The sequence below is a fragment of the Geotrypetes seraphini genome, chromosome 3 (genome assembly GCF_902459505.1).
Source record: "Geotrypetes seraphini chromosome 3, aGeoSer1.1, whole genome shotgun sequence".
NCBI classification, from domain to species: Eukaryota; Metazoa; Chordata; class Amphibia; order Gymnophiona; family Dermophiidae; genus Geotrypetes; species Geotrypetes seraphini.
In genome coordinates this window covers 8,815,872-8,841,523 of record NC_047086.1, presented here as the reverse complement: position 1 = coordinate 8,841,523, position 25,652 = coordinate 8,815,872, and the positions used below count along the sequence as shown (strand labels likewise).

The window sequence follows — 25,652 nt, the reverse complement described above, 5'->3', positions numbered from 1 at the left end:
TATCACCAATCAATAAATTATAAGGATCCGCTATTAAATTTGTAAGAAGAAATTCAGATAAATCATCTTTAGCTATGGACCATTTCTTAGGTGGAATATAAAATAGTTTGATTATTAAAACATCTTCTAACTGATTAGTCCGTAGTTTACAGGAGAGAATCTCGATATCCTCTGAGGATTTTGAAGCTAGTTTAGTAGAGTCAAAAGAATCTCTCAGGATAATGGCTAGTCCTCCCCCTTTTCACCTACTTCTAGATAGAGATATAATTTTAAAACCTGCAGGGAGGCATTCACATATAATGATATCGTTATCTGCGACTAACCACGTTTCTGTTAACAAAACAAAGTCAGGGTTAGACTCCTCCAGCCAATCTTTGACCAGCTGCGACTTATTCCTAATAGATCGTATATTTAAGTAAAAACAATGAAGATTTTGATTGTGAAAGGAGTCAGCAGTCACTGAATGACTAAGATTCTTCAGCATGCACTGTTTTTTACAATAAGGCCTATTAGTTTTGTGAGAGGAGGATAAAACAGGGATTTGAAATGGGCCCAGTTCAGAACAGTCATATAAAAATGATGCGTAACCATAGAGGGTTCTAGGTTAGTAAAACGAGTCCATGTATAGTGGACTGGAATAGGAATAGTATGTAATGAATCGGCTGTCCAGCTCTCATAACAAATCAGGTAAAAAATAATAGATAAAATCTGATAATTATTTAAAAAACGCCATCATACAATAGCTATCCAACAAAAATTAACTTAATCTAAAAACTATAATATCCAAGAATACTTATCAAATTAGTCAGTCTCTTTACTCAAATGTTCGGTCGTTTTGCAAAGACACGTGCCTTTGACATGCGTCTTAGACAGCGTGCCAAACGGCAGCACTCCATTAGGCGCTGAGGTTTTAAAAGTCCCAGCAGTCACGTGATCAGGCAGAGCAGGAGCAGGCTCACAGTGCTGGAGACTGGAAAAAGCTGATGGCTCTGAACAGAGCTGGTTGTAGAAATTCACAGTGCAGAAAGATTTTCCCTCGCTGAGATTTTAAAAGTCCCAGCGGTCACATGATCAGGTAGAGCAGGAGCAGGCTCACAGCGCTGGAGAGTGGAAACAGCTCATGCCGTCATGTTTCTATGTTTCTTTGTAACCATTTATATGTTTCAATGGTTCGTGTTCTGAGTATTATATATTATGTGATTGGAGCAGAACAAATTTGTTTCTCAGGAAGTATCACCTTACTCCTTCCTCTTATGTTTCCTCTCTAGGGCTGACCATCTGCTTTGATAGGAACTGAGAAAGTACAAGATAGCCCAGAGTGATGAGAGGCAGAGTGAAGAAAATGCTAATGAGGCTCTCTACACAGATCTTGCGAGAAGAGGTTGAATACCTAAGAGTTTAGGAATTATATGCCTATTTGCTAGACATAGTAGTGATATCCAGTGGCGTAGTAAGGGTGAGCGCCCCTCCCCCCATACCTTTTTAACTTCTTCAGCTTGAGCAGCAAGCCCACGTCGGGTTCGGCTCGCCATTTCACATCACTTCCTTAGCGCAGGTCTCGGAAGTGATGTGCCAACTTAAGAGCTTTCTTTTTAAAGATGCGTTCAATACCTAATTGAAATGTTAATTGCTCTTTCATCATTTGCTCTTTTATGTATTTTTATCTCTAATTACTTATTTGTCCTCCCATCCCTATTTTGTTTCACCTTTAATTGTTGATTCTTTCCTATCTAAAATTGTATTTCTTCCCCTCCTGTCCTATTATATGCTTGTTTTGTTTTAATTAGTTTGTTTAGGTGATTTTACTCCCTTGTTAATGTTATTATTTATTTTATGTACATTTTAGAAATTTATCTGTACATCGCTTAGTATTTGGAATAGGCGATTAATCAAATAACAAATAAACTTGAAACTTGTCAGAGAGCGCCAATTCCGATGCAGGCAGCAACCTTTTGCTGGGGAAGTAAAAAAGGTACGGGGAAGGCAAGGGGCATGTGTGCACGGCAAGGAGAAGAGGATTGGTGCCATGCCCGGGGCAGACTGCCCCCACCCCCACCCTCTTACTGGTGATTATTGTGCTTAGTAAATCCTTTCCTTGTTTAGGTGAGATAGTTGGGCACATGGCTGTTTATGCCCCAAAAATGGAAATTCTGAGTTTTTATGGCCTTATCATGTAGGAAAGAGCCACAGTAAGGCCTGATTTAACAACAGCTTAGTAAACGTACCCTGTATCGTCTTAAAGATTATAATAGAATAAACATGCCCATAAAATGAAGAAAAAATGATTCAAAATGGTGACTGTACAGAATCACAGCAGCAAACTCTTCCCAGGCTCTAAAGTTAATGGTTATTTTTATGAGGAGTCTGAGTAATTTTATGAGCAGGATTGATTTTGAATCATTCTTTTTTTGTTAACATGATTATAATCCTTCAGATGTTTTGTCCACAAAGTTTTTAAATGTCTCAGTAGTTTATGAGCACAATATAGGCTTCTAAAATTGGCAACTTCATATCTTTGATACTTTCTTCTGATTTTTAAGAGCCATGGCTGCAGTTCTTCTAAATTCATACTTTCTTACATCTTCATGTGCTCTGATTTCTGAATGCAAGCTATTCTTTGATGAAAATTGTAACCCCCCCAAATGAGGAGGAGGAAGAAGGAAGGAAGTTTGCTGCCCATGTTTCTCTTTTTCTATAATTGAATAAATAAGAGCATGCCTTAGATAGAACAGGAAATCAGGCATGATGATTCTGAATCAAGAGTAACGTGAAGAAAATGGATGATGTAGCAAGAGAAAGCTGAGAATTGCAGTTGATAAGGGGAAAATCCGGACCACACCCCCAGGACCACCCAGTTCCGCCTTACACCTCCAGCCCTGCCCCCAGACAGCATCTGTGCAGACGTAACGCAATGTTACCATGTTGCATCTGCATATGCACGGATGCCTCTTCCGACGAGATTGTGTCAGGAAGCTTTTCAAAACCCGGACAAAGTGCTGGGTTTTGAAAAGCCATCTGGACCCCTGGATATGTCCTCAAAAGGGGGACATGTCCAGGGAAGTCCAGATGTCTGGTAACCCTACTCTAGCGCAGTGCCAGCACTTCAGTTTCAGGGTCTTTGCTGGAAGGAAGTCAAAATGAAACTAATAAAGAACCTGCAAAAAAATTATTCCGGAACTGAGTGTCAGGACCATAGCAAGGTATGTGCGAGCAGTGCTGTTGCACAGGGTGCAAGAGAGGTGGGAGTTCTAAAACTGCACAGAGTGCATCCCTGCCTCCCTCCTGCCCCTTCTCCAAGCACACAGTACAGTCTCCACTTGTCCCTTTCCTGTTCCCCCCCCCCCCCCAGGTCCACTTTAGATTTCCTTATGCGGGTGGGGACTATATTCAACAGGCACGGCAGTACTCTGTGGAGCATCCTGCTCAGGCGTGTTACAGACATTGTGTCCCACCCTTTTGACATGTACTTCCTCTTCCTGTTGCTGTATAGTCAGGACCCAGCAATACCTGGGTGTGCTTGAGTGGGAGGCTCCGTGGAGCATTGCTATGCCTGCTGGGCATGGCCTTTTGCCTTAGGGGATTCCGAAGGGGGTGGATGGAGATGCTGCATTGCGTGTTTGGATGAGGCAGGAGAAAAGCAGGAAGGCAGTCTGGGGGGGGGGTGGCTGGAATGCCACAGTGCAACCTCCTCTGGAGTATTGCGTTCAATTCTGGTCTCCTTATCTCAAGAAAGATATAGTTAGAAAAGATTCAAAGACGAGCGACCAAGATGGTAAAGGAGATGGAACTCCTCTCGTATGAGGAAAGACTAAAACGGTTAGGGCTCTTCAGCTTGGAAAAGAGACGATTGAGGGGAGATATGATTGAAATCTACAAAATCCTGAGTGGAGTAGTGAATCGATTTTTCACTCCGTCAAAAATTACAAAGACTAGGGGACACTCGGTGAAGTTACAGGAAAATACTTTTAAAACCAATAGGAGGAAATTTTTTTTCACTCAGAGAATATTTAAGCTCTGGAACGCGTTGCCAGAGGATATGGTAAGAGCGGATAGCGTAGCTGGTTTTAGGAAAAGTTTGGACAAGTTCCTGGAGGAAAAGTCCATAGTCTGTTATTGAGAAAGACATGGGGGAAGCCTCTGCTTGGCCTCGATCAGTAGCATGGAATGTTGCTCCTCTTTGGGTTTTGGCCAGGTACTAGTGACCTGGATTGGCCACTATGAGAACGGGCTACTGGGCTTGATGGACCTTTGGTCTGACCCAGTAAGGCTATTCTTATGTTCTTATGATTGCACAGGGCGCAGTTATGGCTTGCTAAGGCCCTCCTGAGTTTCATAAGTTGAATTCTAAAGAGAATAGGTGTACGAAGCTAAGTGCCATCAATGTGAAAATGGTAACCGAAACCTTAGAGTATGGAATGTGCCACTATAAAAGAAAGCAAGGGAGGTGTCTTTTCAGCCAATGATAAAGTCTTTATCCCAGGACAAGCAGGCAGCATATTCTTAACGTATGGGTGACGTCACCGACGGAGCCACGGTACGGACACTTTTAACTAGAAAGTTCTAGTTGACTGCACCGCGCATGCACGGGTGCCTTCCCGCTCAACGGAGGAGAGCGTGGTCCCCAGTTTCTTCGTTTCCGCGGAGCGAAGAAGACGCATGTGCTTTCAACGGCTGTTGAAATATCCTACTTTTGCCTTCCCGCTCGCGTAATTTTCTTCCTTTTTTGCTTTTTTCCCTTCGGGTTCCTGTTTCGTTTCAAAAAAAAAAAAAAAATCTTTTCCTTTATTTTTCTGGCCGGCCCCGGCGGGGCCTGTTGCCAACATACAGGCCTCCGGGTTTGATTTTGCGGAGGCCGTGTTTCCATTCATGCCCCCTCAGCCGGGCTTTAAGAAGTGCCAGCGGTGTGCACGCCCGATCTCTCTCACTGACCCGCACAATTGGTGTTTACAGTGCCTGGGTCCAGAGCATCGGGCTGACACCTGCACCCGCTGTGCCACTCTTAAAAAACGTACGTTAAAAAATAGGCAGATCCAGCAGAATATCCTTTTCGGTACCGGATCTGCCATGGAGTCTGCCACACCATCAACGGCGCCGCTAAAGTCGGCACCGACTACCTCGACACCGCCTGATCCTTCCTCGGGGTCGATAGCGTCAGGTAAGCTGGCTAAGAAGCCTTCCACTTCCCTTGAGCGCCCTCCTGCCACAGCGGCGACGCCGGTCCTCCCGGCATCAAGCCGACCCCGTAAACGCTCCGCCCCGATTTCGGTGAGTGCCTCGTCATCGGCCTCCTCATCGCCGGGGCGTGGAGCGGCACCTATGGTACCGAAAAAGAAAAAAGCGGTACCGGTGCCTCCTCTGGACAACCGCATAGCGGCCATACTCCAAACCCAATTGCAGGAGCAGCTACAGCAACAACTACAACACCTGTTGCCAACAATATTGGCCCCGCTCCTTCCGGTACCAGACCGACCCGGGCCTCGCACCATACCACCAGAGTCGACTCCATCGGTACCATTAAACACGTCCATGCCGGTGCTCTCGGCGGAACCAATCAATCCTCTCGTGCAACTACACTCTGATGCCGATCCTCCCCGACATCGGGAACGACACTAAGCCCCCCGAGACCGGCACCGCTCTTCTTCCCCCGGTACCGTCTCCATGCGTTCTGGCAAATCTCTCTCTAAGACTCGCCACGCAGAACCATCCACACCACCGTCCCGTCCTATACACACCGACGTCAGGGACCCGGACCTCTGGGAAGAATCCCAACCCGGTACCGACGATGAGGCTTCATCAACCGACAAGGAACCCTCGAAAATCGATACTGGTTCCAAGCCTGAACAATCCTCGTTCACCAAATTTCTTCGGGAAATGTCAGCGGCTCTATCTATCCCGTTAGAATCTGACTCTAAGAAGTCACAGGCTTTCTTAGATGCCCTAGACTTCGAGCAACCCCCCAAAGAATTTCTAAAGTTACCCGTCCACGACATCTTACGGGAAACTTTCTACAAGAATTGGGAGAACCCTCTCACGGTACCGGGGGCCCCTAGAAAACTGGATAGTCTCTACAGGGTCATCCCTATCCCGGGGTTTGACAAACCCCCAACTACCCCATGAATCTCTTCTTGTCGAGTCCACCTTGAAGAAAACCCAGGGCTCCAGTGTTTATGCTTCCACCCCTCCTGGCAGAGAGGGCAAAACGATGGATAAATTTGGCAAGCGCCTTTATCAAAATGCAATGCTTGCAAACAGAGCTAATGATTACACCTTTCACTTCTCCTTCTACATGAAGCATCTGGTTCAGCAACTCTCTTCATTACAAAAGTATCTTCCTGAACGTAAGGTCCCTCTTTTCCAACAACACATTTCCAGTCTGCTCCAACTCCGCAAATTCATGGTGCGCTCCATTTATGATTCTTTTGAGCTCACCTCTCGAGCATCTGCCATGGCGGTTGCCATGAGACGTCTGGCCTGGCTGACCTCGACGTTAACCACCAAGACCGCCTGGCTAACGCACCTTGTCTTGGTGATGAACTTTTCGGAGAGTCCCTAGACTCCACCACCCAGAAACTCTCGGCTCACGAGACCAGGTGGGATACTCTCATCAAACCGAAGAAGAAGACTCCGCCTGCTCACCCCTACAGACAGCAGTCTTCCTACCAACGCAGATTCTCAGCCAGACCTCTCCATCCACCTCCGCAACAACCTCGCCGACCTCGTCAGTAACATCAAACTCAGGCTCGCTCCCAATCTCATCAACCTGCCAAGCCTCTCCCTCAGTCAAAACCTTCTCAGCCCTTTTGACTCCTTTCTCCAGGGCATAGCCAGTCTCTCACCAGCCTTACCTCTTCCTCAACCTATCGGAGGACGCCTACAACTTTTTCTCAGCCGTTGGGAGGTCATCACATCAGACCAGTGGGTCCTCACCATCATTCGCCACGGCTACTCCCTCAACTTCCAGACTCTTCCACCAGACAATCCTCCCGTAGAGTCTGCTTCTCACTCTTCTCAAACCCTCCTCCTCCTGAAGGAGGTCCAATCCCTCCTTCTTCTCAATGCCATCGAAGAAGTTCCCCAAGACCAAAGGGGTCAGGGATTCTACTCCCGCTACTTCCTGGTACCCAAGAAGACAGGAGACCTACGTCCCATCCTCGATCTCAGGGACTTCAACAAGTGTTTGGTCAAGGAAAAGTTCAGAATGCTCTCCCTTGCCACGCTTTACCCTCTTCTCTCTCAACATGACTGGCTATGTTCCCTAGACCTCAAAGAGGCCTACACTCACATTCCAATTAATCTGTCTTCCCGTCGCTACCTCCGCTTTCAGATAAAGCACCGCCACTATCAGTACAAGGTCCTACCCTTTGGCCTCGCATCATCGCCCAGGGTGTTCACCAAATACCTGATTGTGGTGGCGGCCTTTCTCAGATCTCACAACCTCCAGGTGTTCCCCTATTTGGACGACTGGTTGGTGAAAGCACCTACGTCTCCACTTGTGCTGCAAGCCACTCAACACACCATCTCTTTCTTCCATCTCCTGGGGTTCGAGATCAACTACCCCAAGTCGCATCTGCTTCCCACACAGCGACTTCAGTTCATTGGAGCCGTTCTCGACACCACTCTGATGAGGGCGTTCCTCCCCTCCGACCGTCAACGGACCCTGCTCCATCTTTGCCGTCAGGTGCTCCTTCATCACTCCATTCCAGCTCGGCAGATGATGGTCCTCCTGGGCCACATGGCTTCGACGGTCCATGTGCTCCCTCTTGCACGACTCCACCTCAGAACACCTCAGTGGACTCTAGCCAACCAATGGTCTCAGACCACGGACCCTTTTTCTCATCCCATCTGTGTGACATTGTCTCTTCAGCAATCTCTTCAATGGTGGTTGAACTCCTCCAATCTTTCCAGGGGTCTGCTTTTTCATCTACCCCCTCACTCCATGATCATCACCATGGATGCCTCCCCCTACGCATGGGGAGCCCACCTGGGAGAACTTCGCACCCAGGGTCTCTGGACCCCTCAGGAGCGTCAACATCATATCAACTTCCTGGAACTCAGGGCCATGTTCTATGCACTCAAAGCTTTCCAACACCTTCTCTACCCTCAGGTTCAACCAAGTCGCCATGTACTACATAAACAAGCAAGGCGGCACCGGTTCTCCCCTCCTCTGTCAGGAGGCCATCCGCATCTGGACCTGGGCCAAGGCCCGCAGTCTCTTCCTCAAGGCTGTCTACATCCAGGGCGAACAGAACTCCCTGGCCGACAATCTCAGCCGCATCCTTCAACCTCATGTGTGGACTCTAGATCCGACCACACTCCACTCCATCTTCGATCGGTGGGGCATTCCTCAGGTGGACCTCTTTGCAGCTCCTCACAACCATCAACTGCCCCTGTTCTGTTCAAGACTCTACTCCCCTCATCGTCTGACCCCAGATGCGTTCCTGCTCAACTGGACGGGTCGGTTTCTCTATGCCTTCCCTCCACTTCCTCTGATGTTGCGGACGCTGTTCAAACTCCGCAGAGACAATGCCACCATGATTCTCATCGCTCCTCGGTGGCCTCGCCAACACTGGTTCTCTCTCCTGCTCCAGCTCAGCTCCAGGGAGCCCATTCCTCTTCCTGTGTTTTCTACTCTACTTACACAGCAGCATCAGTCTCTACTACATCCCAATCTGTCTTTTCTCCACCTGACAGCTTGGCTTCTCTCGGGCTGACCTCTCCAGAGAATCTGTCTCAGCCTGTCCATCATGTTTTGAATGCCTCCAGAAAACCGGCCACCCTCCAATGTTACCATCAGAAGTGGACCCGGTTCTCCTCTTGGTGTCTAATGCATCACCACAATCCCACCTCTTTGGCGGTGGAAACTGTACTTGACTATTTGCTCTCTTTATCTGACGCTGGCCTCAAGTCCACCTCAATCAGAGTTCACCTCAGTGCCATCACTGCGTTTCATGAGCCAGTCCTCAGAAAACCTCTCACGGCTCATCCCCTGGTTTCCCGGTTCATGAGAGGCCTCTTCAATGTCAAACCACCTCTGAAGCCTCCTCCAGTCGTCTGGGACCTGAATGTGGTTTTGTCCGCCCTCATGAAACCTCCGTTTGAGCCTCTTGCCTCAACTTCGCTCGAATTTCTTACATGGAAGGTGCTTTTCCTCATTGCCATCACCTCTGCCAGGAGGGTTAGTGAGCTGCATGCACTGGTTGCCGACCCACCTTTCACTGTTTTTCACCATGACAAGGTGGTTCTGCGCACCCATCCTAAGTTCCTTCCCAAGGTGGTCTCGGACTTTCACCTCAACCAGTCCATTGTTTTGCCTGTCTTTTTTCCCAAACCCCACTCTCATCCTGGGGAACAGGCGCTGCATACGCTGGACTGTAAGCGTGCCCTTGCTTACTATCTTGATTGCACCAGGGCTCACCGCTCATCCCCTCAGCTCTTTCTATCTTTCGACCCTAACCGTTTAGGTCGTCCTGTCTCTAAACGGACGCTTTCCAACTGGCTTGCTGCCTGCATTGCCTTCTGTTATGATCGGGCTGGTCTCTCACTGGAAGGTGCTGTCACGGCCCACAGGGTCAGAGCTATGGCTGCTTCTGTGGCTTTCCTCCGTTCCACGCCCATCAAGGAAATCTGCAAGGATGCCACTTGGTCCTCAGTTCACACGTTCACTACTCACTACTGTCTGGATGCCTTCTCCAGACGGAATGGACTCTTCGGCCAATCTGTGTTACAAAATTTATTTTCCTAATGGCCAACCATCCCTCCTCCCCCTCTGTTAGCTTGGAGGTCACCCATACGTTAAGAATATGCTGCCTGCTTGTCCTGGGATAAAGCACAGTTACTTACCGTAACAGGTGTTATCCAGGGACAGCAGGCAGATATTCTTACGACCCACCCACCTCCCCGGGTTGGCTTCTTAGCTGGCTTATCTTAACTGGGGACCACGCTCTCCTCCGTCGAGCGGGAAGGCACCCGCGCATGCGCGGTGCGGTCAACTAGAACTTTCTAGTTAAAAGTGTCTGTACCGGGGCTCCGTCGGTGATGTCACCCATACGTTAAGAATATCTGCCTGCTGTCCCTGGATAACACCTGTTACGGTAAGTAACTGTGCTTTATTTGAAATGGTGGTCCCAACAAGGATCCCAGTTTCAGCATATAGGAGACGCCTTCTTCAGGGGACAGTTTTCTGAAAGACAATGAAGACAAAAAACTCTTCCAGTCAATCTTCAGCTTCTCCCCCACCTAATGAACAACAAAACGAAACAAACCCTCGTAGTCACAGAACAAAGTTCTGCATCTTTTTCCTAGAAAACGCACCCAAGGAGCATGCTAGGATAAACAGCATAAAATCTGTTTTACTACTTGGGACCTGGATTGGCCACTTTTGGAAACAGGATATTGGGTTTGATGGACCTTCGGCATCTCTTATGTTCTTATATTGTTATGTAACTTACAGGATGGCTCGGCCCAGCTATGTGAAAACTAACATATGAAAACACAGTGTCACCTACGTTGTTCTTTGAAAATAGTGGATTAGATTTAAGCACTTGTATTACTTATTCTGCCACAATGCAAAGAATCCAAATACCAGAAGTCATAAGAACATAAGAATAGCCTTACTAGGTCAGACCAATGGTCCATCAAGCCCAGTAGCTCATTCACATGGTGGCCAATCTAGGTCACTAGTACCTGGCCAAAACCCAAAGAGTAGCAACATTCCATGTCACCGATCCGGGACAAGCAGTGGCTTCTCCCATGTCTTTTTCAAAAACAGACTCTGGACTTTTCCTCCAGCTACGCTATCCGCTTTTATGTTAATAGTCAATAATTAACATTTGATATCATTTTATATAGGCTGCCGTGAGCACACGATAGCAGTGGAAATGATTTCATTAGATAGCAAAGATAACATCATGGTTGTGGAAACCCCCAATGAGCCCAGAAGAGGGAAAGGATCACTAAATGCTGTTTGTGAAGCATGTGATGGATTGGCCTGTGCTTCTGTAATAATTTTTTCTTTGTTGCCACTTTGTAGGTTACAAATCAGTTGAGGAATGTGAAGAGCTGGTAATCAATACCGTCGCCACAATCAACAATTTATCCTACTATCAAGGACAGAACTCCATAATCAAGGCAAGGAAGCTAGAGGTTGCAGAATGTGAGTTGTCTGGTTTTTACCATTAATTTCACCTTTCAGAAAGTGTCAATAATTTCTGCTGCAGTAGTAAAGCAATGTTTTCATTAACCATAGATGGCTAGCCCATGAAGTACCTGCTGTATTGCATGTTAAGCCAAAGGGAAAACCTTCCTATTTAAGGCCTTTATCTTTCTCTTTTCTTCTTTTGAATCTACTTAAATAGATGAGACCTTCCCTCATGTGTTAACCCTGTATGTTTTACTATCCTATCATTTGATGTAGTTCTTCTCCCTTCTTCTCAATTTGTGTCTGTTTTTCTGTTTGATTTATTTTGTTATAATCCTGATTTTAAATTTATGTACTCCGCTTAGAAATTTGATAAGCGGACTAAGAAATTTTAAATAAACTTGGAAGGAAAGGCGTGTTGGCAAAGTGCAGCCCACTAGCTAGGGGAAAACTCAGAGGAGAAAGCAGGTAGAATTCGGGTCACATTGCACCTTCAGCAGAATGTGGGAAGCTAGCTCTCCAACAGCCCAGCCACTGACATCAGATACATTAGATAGATTGTGAGCCTACCAGGACAGAAAGGGAGAAATGCTTGCGGTGGCGGCAAAAAGGGCGAACAGAATGCTAGGAATGATTAAGAAGGGAATCATGAACAGATCGGAGAAGGTTATCGTGCCGCTGTATCGGGCCATGGTGCACCCTCACCTGGAGTACTTAGCAGATAAAGACAGATTGTTCACCTTCTCCAAGGTAGGGATAACGAGAGGGCACTCTCTAAAGTTGAAAGGGGATAGATTCCATACAAACGTAAGGAAGTTCTTCTTCACCCAGAGAGTGGTAGAAAACTGGAACGTTCTTCCGGAGGCTGTTATATGGGAAAACACCCTCCAGGGATTCAAGACAAAGTTAGACAAGTTCCTGCTGAATAAGAACATACGCAGGTAGGGTAGTCTCAGTTAGGGCGCTGGTCTTTGACCTAGGGGCTGTCGCATGAGCGGACTGCTAGGCACGATGGACCACTGGCCTAACCCAACAGCGGCAATTCTTATGTTCTTATGTAATGCTTGAGTACCTGAATAAATTAATTTAAACCGTTCTGAGCTCCCCTTGGGAGAATGGTATAGAAAAATAAAGAAATAAATAAAATAAATCAGCTGAAATTGTGTACTTAGGGCCTGATTTTGTAAACGGCATCCTTTATAGAAGCGTTGCTAGGCATCCTTGATAGGGCGCCTAGCCTAGGCACTGTTTATAGAATCAGGCCCTTCGTGGCTCTTTGTTCTATTTATGTAATTGTGTTCAATTTGTACCCTTTATCCCTAAAATTAATCCAATCTTTCTTATTAACCAGGAGATTACTTTAGCTGCCAAATGATGTAACTCATTGCTGATGGGGTTTCAATCCCATTGCTCTTTACTGGGATTCTTTTGAAAATGATCAAGCAGATGGTATGGTGGACCAAGCTCATGTGATTTCCTTTTCTGGTTAGGGAAATACAGTCTCCTCTGTGGTCTTCGTCCAAATAAGTGGACAAGTCAAGCATTTTTCCTCTGTTCAACAGGCAGGAGCTAAAGGGACATGTGCTCTCTGCAAGTTTTGTCATCCTAGCTCAGTGTCCCGCAAACTTTGTCAAGCCATGACACACTAAACAGAGTGCCCACGGCTCGAGGCATCCGGAAATACGCCAATGTTGATGCGATGATGTCACGTGCATGTGTGATGTCATCACATCGACGTCAGTGCATGTACGAATGCCCTCTAGAGGGGCTCTGAGCTGCCAGTGGAGGGTACCGGCAGGGAACACACACGGATAGAAGGAGAGGCACGTCCTGTAGGTAGCTAGCGCCAGCACCTTGCAGCACACCTCAAATCTCAGGAGGCACACAGTTTACGATACACTGTCCTAGCTTAAAGGTACAAACCCCTCATTCAGCCGCCAAAGTAGAGATTACCCGTCAGTTTAGGCAGAGATTAGAAAAGTCATTTTACAGTAAAAACCTTGCATATGTACATAGCATTTGTACCTGCAGATGGCATGCACGTGTAAATTTCAGGGTTGGGTTTATTTTTTTTGGGGGGGCTTATTCTATTTTATTAGTACTTCTGTTCTGCAGTTTACAAAATTAAGAGAACCTCTGAGGAGAAATTATAATAAAACTTAAATAATAAGACAATAAAAACTTAGAACTGGACTATATTTTAGAAACATAGAAGATGATGGCAGAAAAGGGCTATAGCCCATCAAGTCTGCCCACTCTGCTTACCCACCCCCTGTCTATGCCCTAATGACCCAATTTCCTTATCTTGACCCTCGTAGGGATCCCACATGGGTATCCCATTTATTCTTCAAGTCTGGCACACTGTCTGCCTCGATCACCTGCACTGGAAGCTTGTTCCAATGATCAACCACTCTCTCTGTGAAGAAATACTTTCTGGTGTCGCCATGAAATTTTCCGCCCCTGAGTTTGAGCGGGTGCCCTCTTGTGGCCGAGGGTCCCTTGAGAAAGAAAATATCATCTTCCACTTCGACACGTCCCGTGAGGTACTTAAATGTTTCCATCATGTCTCCCCTCTCCCTACGTTCCTCGAGAGTGTAGAGCTGCAAGAGTATAAGAGTTAATTTGTCTAATTCCCAAAGGAAGATTGTTGCAAACAAAAGTTGCTTGGTAAGCAAATATAGATTCATGAAAATGTTTTCAGCAGACATTTTGCACTAATGGAAAGTTTAAGCGCTCCTTTTACAAAGCTGCGTTAGGGCTTTAATTCGCGGAATACGCTACAATGCCGTGCACAGTAGACGCTAACGCTAGCATTGAGCTGGTGTTAGTTCTAGCCGCATAGCGTGGGGTTAGCTTGCGCTAAAAACGCTAGCGCACCTTAGTAAAAGGAGCTCTAAGTTTAAAACGATTAATACTATGAGAAGTAAGAAATGATTTAGGAATGTTTAAATTATAAACTCATTTTTTCAATAAACCATATACACTTCTTCCTCTGTATTCGCTGTGATAGGGGATTAACAGAACTGCAAATACAGAAAAACCACAAATAACTTTTTCATATGTTGTTCGTTGTTTTCTATTAAAAACCTTCGTGAACATGGTGAAACCACAATTAACATGGTAGGAGACCTGGCCTGTTCCTGAAGGAGAGGCAAAACACGGTGAAGAAAGTGCTGAGAATTGACGATTTTCTCTGTAAACGCTTGGAATCAGCGATTTCTCTATGCAAGCTGATGTAATTTGGGGGGAGGAGCCAGCAAGCTAAAAACCGTGAATAATCGAAACCGTGAATGCTGAAACCCTGAATATAGAGGGAGAAGTGTAAAGACTTAAAAACTAGACAAGCCATCTTAAACCTTTTTCTTGCTCTAATTGGCAGCCAGTGTAGTTCAACAACAAAGGAGAGGCTATGGTGTTTTGCAGAAGATGGAGACTCTTAAGTTGTTTTTCCGTTATCCTATAATAAATTGAGTTACAATAATCCAAATATGAAAAAAAATAGACTGAACAATCTTCCTAAAACTCAAAGCAGTTAAAGTATAACATGGTTCTTAATTGTCTTAATCTAAAAAAAATCTCTTTGTCAAAACGAAACTGGAGACAAAAATTTAAGCTTAGAATCTATTATTGTACCCCAAACTTTAGATTTCTCTGAACACAAGCAAACATTATATTCTCATACTAGATGTGCGTTGAGGTCGGAATCTCCAGCCATACTCAATATTCCCAAAGTGCAACTTCCTGGTTTTAAGCTACCTCTTAAGCTTCCAAGAGCAGAGCGTGTATGAAATGTCTCGATGCGCATGACCTGGTGGTGAACACACCAGTTATACAGGTCTATACCTGAAATGGTCCATTAACATCAACGGCACCATTTGAAGCTGCTTAGTAGCCTTGGACATCGATGGAAAAACCACCAACGCAAAGTCAAACTATGGGAAGTCAAGTAGATAGTATACCAAAAAAACAGTCAATGCTCCCAGCATGGAAACAGGCTGAAAAGAGCCCGAAGGCCCAAAAATTCCGAAATTGGGAAAAAAATGAAAACATTTTATAAAAGGCGGAAGAAATGATAGAAAATAAAATATTGTGAGAAGATCTGGAAAATATAAGAACAGGAAGGCACAAAAAAAGTATAAAAGTTTGACACGCTTAGAGAGACTTTAAAACACAGCTTCTCAGTTCTTCGGAAAACTAAGAACTGTAGGTCACACGAGCTGACATTGGTATGGGTGGTCTTAAAATTTTAAAGTAACAGTACACGTTTTAACTCTCCATGCTGGGTTCCGTGGATGATGTCACCTATGAGAATATATGCCTGCTGTCCTCAGAGAACACCTGCTACAAGTGAGTAACTTTGCTTTTTCTGCGATCTTTGAAGACTTTCCAGATAATAATGTAAAAACTGAATTTGGACAATTATCTGTCAGACTGAACCAAACACAGCTTTGAGTTTATTTAACTTTAAAAAGTTGTTTTCATCCCATAAATCTATCTGCTAATTTGTTTTTAAGTGGACTACCATTAAGATGTGCTATTTTTCTGGTATGTAACCCAGTTATTAGTAATTAAGGGGAGGGTTATCAAGTTGAGCATTATGTGCCCCTCAAAGGGTACTAATACTGGGTACGGTGCCCTAACACAGGGCTAATCGGGCCAAGGTCTTGATTGGGGGGGTAGGCATTTGGCCAATGCAAATACCTGTGCAGCTTTACAGCCCAATGCTCCCGGACCACTGGTCTAACACTACCTCTGAGGTGGCTTACAGGCTATTGGGATTGATTGACCTTTAATCTGACCCAGTAAAGCTATGCTTATGTTCTAGCATTAATTCTTTAGCACAAAGTCAGCATCCTACACTATGGAGACACCACAGATTGGTAATGCGTGTTGGTAAATCAAGGTATTGTAACAGTTTGCATTTTCCTGTGCCTTGATAACAACCCCTCTTGCAAAAGAAAAATGTATACAGGAGTCCTAAATATACATTATTTATAACAAAACAATGTTATTTTTCTATTACTTGGCAGTTCTTTTAAAACTTCTGATGAGCGACAGTATGGATGGGATCCTGGAGGCTACACGGGTCTTTGGCAATCTTTCCAGGTATCAAGAGGTCCGTGATTTCATTGTGCAAAAGAAAGGTGAGCTGTTTTCTGAAAGCAAATAAATCCTGTGGTTCCACATTTAAATGGAATAACAAACTTGTACCTAAAGCTAGCAGAAAAAAGTTTGTTAAACAGTTTTTGCCTGGTAGAGATGATGTACACAGGTCATAATTCAACCAGATCTGGCTGCCTGTGTTGAGCTACTTCTTTGTTTTATCTAATTATTTATTTTTTTATTTATTTGATTCACATCTATCTCCTTTCCGAAAAATGGTAAGAAAGTGGTGCACCAAGTACCACAGTTCAAACATCATAATATCTGACAGATCATCTTGATGTAAACCGCTTTGAACTCTCAAGATATAGTGGGTATTGCTTACAAAAATTTTTCTTATTATATTAATTGAAAAAAGAGCTCAGTAAAAAATGGAGCCTTGTACACAAACTTCTCAATTACTGATCATAAAAAAAAGTCCACCAATATTTTTAATTTAATCTCAGTGTTCATACAAATTAATGTTGCATCTCCACATCAAGTCCCAATATAACAAAATGCAGCATCCAGACCACCAGAACCCCCCCCCCTAGCACTTAGCTTAAAAATAGTCCATCCATGTTTCATGCTCCATCCTTTTTTGAGTCTGCAGGCAGAAAAAAACGCTTCTCTGTATTCGGTCCCCAAATCCCAACAAGATATCTGTTTCACGAACTGACTTCGCTGCTTCAAGGGAAACAATGCCAGAGTGCTACACACATTTACAAATAAACTACACCACTTCATGGATACTGGTTAACCACATGCCAACTAAAAAGTGAGTTAATTGTGATCATCAACTCACTAACTGCCTTTCAAGTTCACCTAGAGTCTGTTGAATCCCAATCTGATCAAACTGTGTTATTTCTTGCAAAGTATCAAGAACAAACATAGCAACGCTTTAAAAAATTAGAACGAGATGAGGATTTGTTTAATCGTAATAGACAAAATAATATCGGAATATTGGGTCTCGAAGAAGGAGCAGAAAGATTGGATATGATACAATTTCTTGTTAATTGGCTTCCTAATCTATTCAAGTTTACCTCTGATTTCCCCTTACAATTTGAGCGCATTCATCAAATACCCTTGCACCTCAGATTGGGCCTGTTGAGGGGAAGATACTAAGATTCCCACAAGTGCTGCAAATATCAGTGGCATGTGGCTTGCCCAATCTTCAGTTTGATGGAAAGAAAATACTAATAATTCAAAATCTGGCTAAAATCACTGCCAGAAAATGTAAAATTTTTCTCGAGATGCATGCATGTTTAAAAGCCTTAGTAGCAGCATGCTTAGTAGCTCAGATGACTGTGACCCTAAACAGCACCACTGAAAATGCAGATTCCCCACCCGAAGTCATTTGATTTGCCAAATCAGCTACAAACTGAAGGAATAGCTAATTAACAAACCACCTTCAACCTATAAGCACAATTTTCTTCCTGCATCTATTCTAAACGCACAATAAATGAATTTTACTAATATGTTTTCATGCCAATTCTATTTAGCTAAAGTTTCAAATGTGTACAACGTATTCCTGATTTGTTATCTGTTTTCACATGTTAATTTAGACTATCCAGGGTGTCTACCCTACTGCAGATTTTGACATCATCTGCAAAAAGGCAAACCTGACTAGGCATTTCTTCCACAATATAGCTTTCAAAAATGTTAAAAAGCACTGGTCCAAGAACTGATTCCTGCAGTACACCACTGGTAACACCCTTTCCCTTGAGTGAACTCTGGCCCAGATTCACTAAAGACAGTGATTCAATCGCTATTGGCCGATTCTCTGGCTGATTTTGAAACAGTGATTGATTCATTATCTTGTCTGCATGCAAACTCCCCAACTCAATCGCTCAGTGAGTGATTGAGTCGGTGCAGAGCCCTGACAGTAGTGACAGGAGAAGCAGCCTCATGTCACTGCTGTGAGGGCTTCTGTCACCCGCTCACCAAAATTATGGGAGGAGGGATGTCCATTCCCCTCCTGCCATCGGCCCCTCTCCTTCCCTCCCCCAAAAAAACAAATGGCAGGAGGGATGCCTACTCCCTCCTGCTGTCGTTACCCTCCCCCCCGAACTTAGATATGGCAGGAAGGATGCCAACTCCCTTCTGCCATCGGCCCGGAACCCCCCACCCCCACCCCGGTACCTTTATCCCAGGACAAGCAGGCAGCCTATTCTCACATGTGGGTGATGTCATCCATGGAGCCCAGATGCAGACAGCCTTGCAAGCAGACTTGCTTGAAGAAACTCAGAAGTTTCGAGTCTGCCGCACCACGCATGAGCGAGTACCTTCCTGCCCAGCACAGGGCGCGTCTCCTCAGTTTTCCGCGGAGCCAATATTCTTTGTGAAGGCAATGACCTCTATGATGAATCTATAGAGGCCGCCACCAAGAAGTTATCTGAGCATGAGAAATCTTTTGCTTCCATAGTCAGACCAAAGCCTAAGCCAGCCCCTTCCAAGCCTTCTCGGCCTCTTCCATCCTATTAGAGGCGTTATCTTCCAAGGGCAGCTCCTTACATTTGAGCACCTCCCAAATAACCGCAACAACAGCAGAAGCAATAGAAACCTCAATCTTCTGCTGCACCAAAGGCTTCTCAGCCTTTTTGACTCTCTCAAAACAGAGCATAACCTCCATCGTTCTGCCTCTGTCCTCTCCTCTTCCCATTAGAAGTTGTCTCCATCATTTTTACCATCGATGGGAGACCATTATATCAGAACTCTGGGTGCTGTCAATAATTGGGGAAGGATACTCTTCATTTCACTCAGATTCCTCCAGAGCTTCCTCCAAGAGAGTATCCTTCCAATCCATCCCAGACCGCCCTTCTTCTTCAGGAAGCTCAAGCTCTGCTTCATCTCCATGCCATCAAAGAAATTCCCTTGGAACAGCAGAGCAGGATGTTTTACTCCCTTTACTTCCTAGTTCCAAAGAAGATGGGCAATCTGCGGCTCATACTGGATCTCAGGGCTCTCAACAAATTTTTGGTCAAAGAAAAATTTCACACGTTGTCCCTGGCATCCCTTTATCCCATTCTAGATCAGAACGATTGGTTGTGTTCTCTAGATCTCAAGGAGGCTTACACTCACATCCCCATTCATCTGGCCTCCCGTCAATACCTCAGATTTCGGGTGGGGAATCTGCATTTTCAGTACAGAATGCTACCCTTCAGCCGGGCATCATCTCCAAGAGTGTTCACCAAGTGCCTAGTGGTGGTTGCAGCAGCTCTGCAGAACCATGGTCTTCAGGTGTTCTTCTACCTGACCGACTGGCTCATCAAAGATTCAACATCTCAGGGGGTTATTGTAGTGACCCAACGGACTATGTGGTTCCTACAAAGCTTGGGATTTGAAATCAACTTTCCCAAATCCCACCTTCAGCACTCTCAGAACCTACAGTTTATCGGAGCTGTTCTGGACACTGTCAAACTCAGAGCATTCCTTCCTCAGCAGCGTCTGGATGCTCTCCTTCAGCATTGCCGCAAAGTGTCTTCCCTTTCTTCACTCTCAGTGAGACACATGATGGTACTACTTGGTCACATGGCCTCAACTGTTCACGTGACTCCTTATGCCAGACTTCACCTCAGAATTCCTCAGTGGACACTGGCATCTCAATGGGCGCAGGCTTGCAACCCACTCTCTCAACACATTACAGTCACTCCTTTGTTGAGACAGTCTCTCCACTGGTGGATGCTCTCTTTCAATCTCTCCAGAGGTTTACTGTTTCAAACACCTCTTCATCAGAAGGTCCTCACGACAGATTCCTTGGGGGGCTCATCTCAATGGTCTCCGTACTCAAGGCCATTGGTCCATCACGGATCGTCAGTGTCACATCAATCTGTTGGAACTCAGAGCAATTTTCAATGCTCTCAAAGCTTTTCAGCATCTTCTTCACGACAAGGTAGTCCTTATTTGGACAGACAATCAAGTCGCCATGTACTACGTCATCAAGCAGGAAGGAACAAGATCTCTTCCTCTTTGTCAGGAAGCTCAAAGGGTGTGGAACTGGGCGATCCATCACACCTTCCTGAAAGCAGTCTACATTCAAGGAAAGAAAAACTGTCTGGCAGACAAATTGAGTCGTCTTCTGCAACCTCACGAATGGACACTCAATTCCTCGCCTCTTCATCACACTTTTTCTCAGTGGGGAACTCCTCAAATAGATCTCTTTGCGTCTCCCCACAACCACAAACTGCCTCAGTTTTGCTCCAGAATATACTCTCCTCATCAAGTTTCAAGTTTATTTATATTATTTGATTGAACGCTTTTCCAAGTTACAAAGCGTTTTACAAAAGATAAAATAGGATTTCAAGAAATCACTTATACATAGTATATTAACCAAACATACAAGGGTAACAGCTTTATAAACCACTAGAAACAGTAGGAAAGAGGGGAAGAAATACAATTTTTAAAGAAAAAGTACATAAAAGGGAAGTACATTAGGGAGGTGTGAGGAAAAGAATTAGGGACAGAAGAAAGGTCAATAGGGAGGGATATTGGTAGTCTGAATTTAAGGGAGGTTGGAAACAATAGGATTTTACCGGGAAGTAAACTTTCAGTTAAAGGCTTCTTTGAAAAGAAGGCACTTTAAACTTTTCTTAAATTTTTGCAAATCCTGTTCAAGTCTTAAGTATAAAGGAAGAGAGTTCCAAATCGTTGGGGCAGTAACCGAAAAGATAGAAGCACGGCGGGTTCCGATAATTTTTAAAGAGGGAACATTTAGAGTAGACTGAGAGGATGATCTAAGAACTCTAGACGAACTATGCTTTCCTTTTGGAATGGATGAATCTGTTCCTGTATGTGTTCCCTCCATTCTCTCTCATTCTGAAGACTCTTGTCAAGCTCAAGAACGATCATGCCACCATGATTCTAATAGCTCCTCAGTGGTCCAGGCAACCCTGGTTCTCCCTTCTACTTCAGCTCAGCAACAGGGAGCCATACCTTCTACCAGTTTTTCCATCTCTGCTTACACAGAGTCAAGGATCTCTTCTTTATCCCAACCTGCAGTCTCTACACTTGATAGCTTGGTACCTCTCACCATAACTCCTCTTCAGTTTTCTCAACCTGTTCAGGACATTTTAGAGGCTTCCAGAAAGCCTGCCATTAGACAATGCTACCACCAAAAATGGACTAGATTTTCTACGTGGTGCATTTCTTATAACAAGGAGCCTTGAGATACCTCCTTGTCTTCCGTCTTGGATTATATTCTGCACTTATCTACCTCTGGCCTCAAATCTACATCCATTCGAGTCCATCTTTGTGCAATTGCTACTTTCCATCAGCCTATCAATGAGAAATCTCTTTATGCTCATCCTGTGGTTTCCGGATTTATGAAAGGACTTTTCAATGTCAAATCTCCTCTCAAACTGCCTCCAGTGGTTTGGGATCTCAATATTGTTCTTGTCAATTGATGAAGCCTCCATTTGAACCAATGTCTATTGCTCATCTCAAATACCTCACTTGGAAAGTGGTGTTTCTCATTGCCCTCAAAAGTGCTCAAAGAGTCAGTGAGCTGCAAGCTTTAGTTGCTGATCCACCTTTCACATTTCTCCATCATGACAAGGTGGTCCTCCATACTCATCCTAAATTCTCACCTAAAGCGGTTTCACAATTTCATCTCAACCAATCCATTGTACTTCCAGTCTTAGGCCTCATTCTCATCCTGGAGAATCAGCTCTTCATACCCTGGACTGTAAGCGTGCTTTGGCCTTCTACTTAGATCGCACCAAAACACACAGATCTGCTCCTCAACTTTTTGTCTGCTTCGATCCAAACAAGTTGGGACACCTGATTTCTTAGCGTACCATCTCCAACTGGATGGCTGCTTGTATCTCTTTCTGCTATACTCAGGCTGGACTGCATCTACAGTCGAGTCACAGGCCACAAAGTCTTAGCCATGGTTGCTTCAGTAGCTTTCCTCAGATCCACTCCTATTTCGTTGATTGTACCTATTCGCTGATTGTCCAACCCTTCTTTGCTGTAAACCGCCTCGAACTACTACGGCTTTGGCGGTATATAAGAATAAAATTATTATTATTATTATTGAGGAAATTTGCAAAGCTGCCACCTGGTTCTCAGTTCATACTTTTACCTCTCATTATTGTCTGGATGTTTTCTCCAGACGGGATGGCCATTTTGGCCAGAAAGTATTACAAAATTTATTCTCCTAAGTTGCCAACACTCCCTCTATCCCATTATGGTTAGCTTAGAAGTCACCCACATGTGAGAATAGGCTGCCTGCTTGTCCTTGGATAAAGCACAGTTAGTTACCGTAACAGGTGTTAGCCAGGGACAGCAGGCAGCTATTCTCACAGCCCACCTACCTCCCCTGGTTGGCTTCTCTGCTAGCTATCTGAACTGAGGAGATGCGTCCTGTGCTGGGCGGGAAGGCACTCATGCATGCGCAATGTGGCAGACTCGAAAATTCTGAGTTTCTTCAAGCAAGTCTGCTTGCAAGGCTCTGTGGATGACGTCACCCACATGTGAGAATAGCTGCCTGCTGTCCTTGGATAACGCCTGTTACGGTAAGTAACTCTGCTGTTGGGAGCAGGAGGGGTGCTCAGTCCCTCCTGCTCCTCCGGCCTCCAGCAATGCAAAGCGGGCCTTAGGCCCTGCCCTAGTTTATTCATATGATACACGGGGAGGGGCCTAAGGCCCTGATTGGCTCAGGTGCCTCGGGCTCCTCCCTTGGAAGGGGCCTGAGGCACCTGAGCAAATCGGGGACTTCTTTAGGAAGGAGCCTCCTAAGGAAGTCCCTGATTGGCCATTGTTTTGGGGCCTCTATTTGCTATTTTGGAGCCTCTATTTGCTAGTAGTCATTATCGTCTTCTCCTGAACCAGTTTCCAACCCAATCATTTGAGGGCCCATTCTAAGTGCCTGTGGAGATCTGTGCTATTTCTGTGACTGAGGTGCTGGATTCTACCAGTGTGTGTTTTCTGAGTAGCATCTGTTTCCTCAGTCGGAGTTGTACAGGTGTTTGAGCTTCTACTAATATTTGCGCTGCTGCCTTTTCCTAACTAGGAATGTTGCTTTGTGAGTTCTGGCTGTCGATGCTGTTTTCAAGTGTGCCATATAGGTTTTGGGAGGTTGTTTTTGCAGGGTTTTTAATAGCTACTTTGACTGACCTTATAGCAGTGCATGTAAATATAGCACAGTAAAGTGATAGGTTTATATCACAGGACCCTTCTTCTAAGATCTTTTTGCGGATTTTCATTTTCCATTTGTCCTGTAAAATCCTATTAGTATAAATGTGTAATGCACAATATTAATTTCAAAAGTTTTAGGCTGGAGAAAGAGGGAGGTTGTGAGGCTGAAGAATTTCTAGGGCAACTGAAATGTTTGTGCCAGCTTTGCCCAGACTGCCCCAATATTTCCTTATAACAACAGTAATAATCATTGTAATTGTTGACTTCCCTCTGAAAATCTAGTGTACAAATTCATGATTGCGTTGCTGGATGCTAAACATCAAGACGTCTGCTTTTCTGCTTGTGGAGTTCTCATCAATCTGACAGCAGATAGCGATAAACGGGTCCTACTGAAAGAGGAGGGTGGAATTAACAAGTAAGTGTGGAATGTGCATGTTTTGTACTTTCTCTCGCACCCTCCCCACCCCCCTTTCCGTAAGACTACCACTAGAAGTTGCAGCAGCCATTTTATGAAGCCAGCTGTCACTATCGGGGGTAGGGAGAGGGATTCTTCTGAAGGGGTTGGAAGGAAGGGAGGGGGACCGCCTCTATGCTTCTGGGGGTGGGGAGGGAGAATAAAAAAGGCAGCTGTCACTCTCTGCTTCTTGGGAGTAGGAAAGAGGGGGCTACTTCTTTGCTCCTGGAGGCATGATGGGAGGGAGGGGGAACAGAAGGGGGGGTTTCTTCTGCGGGGGATGGAGGCAGCTTCTCTGCTCCTGGGGGAGAGGAAGGAGATGGTTGGACAGGACATGGAAGTTGACTGCCACAGGCTGATATTCAGATTGGTGCCTTGATAACTGCCTGCATAAAATTTAGGGCAGCAGTGGTTCAGCTGTTAGCAGACTGAAACTTGCTGCTAAGCTGCTGAGCTTCTGTTCCATTCTAACTCCACACCCTTCCTGATAAGCTGCAAAGTAGCTGGTTTCAGCATGGCTGCTTAGAGGAGATATTCAATGCCACTGCAGACTTAGCCTCTCTATTTACACTTGAAATGTTTCATTTAGATGTGGGAAAATAAGGTATAACTTGGGCTACTCAAGCCAAACATATAACTGCTATTTTCAAAGCCAATATTTGAGGGTCTTGTGCATCAGATATAGTGATGTGATAAAGGTCGTGCCCTCTCCTGATTTCTCTTACTATTACATGTATGTCATATTGGATGGCTTTTGACTGTTAAACAAAATGTAATATTAGACTTTAGACCAGTGGAACCCAAGTAGACACATAGCACAGTTTTTAAATTATTAATACAAATATTAAGAAAATAAGCAATGCCTCCACTGAGTCAGACCCGAGGTCCATCGTGCCCAGCAGTCCGCTCACGCGGCGGCCCAACAGGTCCAGGACCTGCGCAGTAGCCCCCTATCTATACCCCTCTATCTCTTTCTTCAGCAGGAAATTGTCCAATCCTTTCTTGAACCCAAGTACCGTACTCTGTCCTATTACGTCCTCTGGAAGCGCATTCCAGGTGTCCACCACCCGCTGAGTAAAGAAAAACTTCCTAGCATTTGTTTTGAATCTATCCCCTTCCAATTTTTCCGAATGCCCTCTTGTTTGAAAATTTGAAGAATCTATCTCTCTCCACTTTCTCTATGCCCTTCATGATCTTGGAGGTCTCATGAATGTCTCCTCTGAGTCTCCGCTTTTCTAGGGAGAAGAGCTCCAGCCTCTCCAATCTTTCAGTGTATGAAAGGTTTTCCATGCCCTTAATCATTCGTGTCGCTCTCCTCTGGACCCTCTCAAGTATTGCCATATCCTTCTTAAGGTACGGTGACCAATACTGAACACAGTACTCCAGGTGCGGGTGCACCATTGCCCGATACAACGGCAGGATGACTTCTTTTGTTCTGGTCGTAATACCATTTTTAATAATACCCAACATTCTGTTTGCCTTCTTCGCGACTGCTGCGCATTGCGCCGTTGACTTCATTGTTGTATCCACCAGTACACCCAAATCTCTTTCAAGGTTACTTCCCTCTAATACTAATCCCCCCATTTGGTAGCTGAACATCGGGTTCTTTCTCCCTATATGCATGACCTTGCATTTCCCTACATTGAAGTTCATCTGCCATTTATTCGCCCACTCCTCCAGTTTGTTTAGATCCCTTTGTAGGTCCTCACACTCTTCCGTAGTTCTAACCCTTCTACAGAGTTTAGAGTCATCTGCAAATTTTATAACTTCACATTTCGTCCC

At 45.0% G+C, this 25,652-nt stretch overlaps 1 protein-coding gene across 5 annotated transcripts in view; it reads left to right on the top strand.

Annotated features, from left to right (window-relative positions):
- The window catches only part of ARMC2 (armadillo repeat containing 2), a 179,442-nt gene that overhangs the window by 126,721 nt on the left and 27,069 nt on the right, over nt 1-25,652 (top strand). For all 5 annotated transcript variants that reach the window (XM_033936137.1, XM_033936136.1, XM_033936138.1 and 2 more), the window contains exons 14-16: nt 11,030-11,152; nt 16,168-16,281; nt 23,699-23,831. In XM_033936137.1, coding sequence (XP_033792028.1) covers nt 11,030-11,152; nt 16,168-16,281; nt 23,699-23,831 — 370 coding nt within the window. The remainder of the gene's footprint in view (nt 1-11,029; nt 11,153-16,167; nt 16,282-23,698; nt 23,832-25,652) is intronic.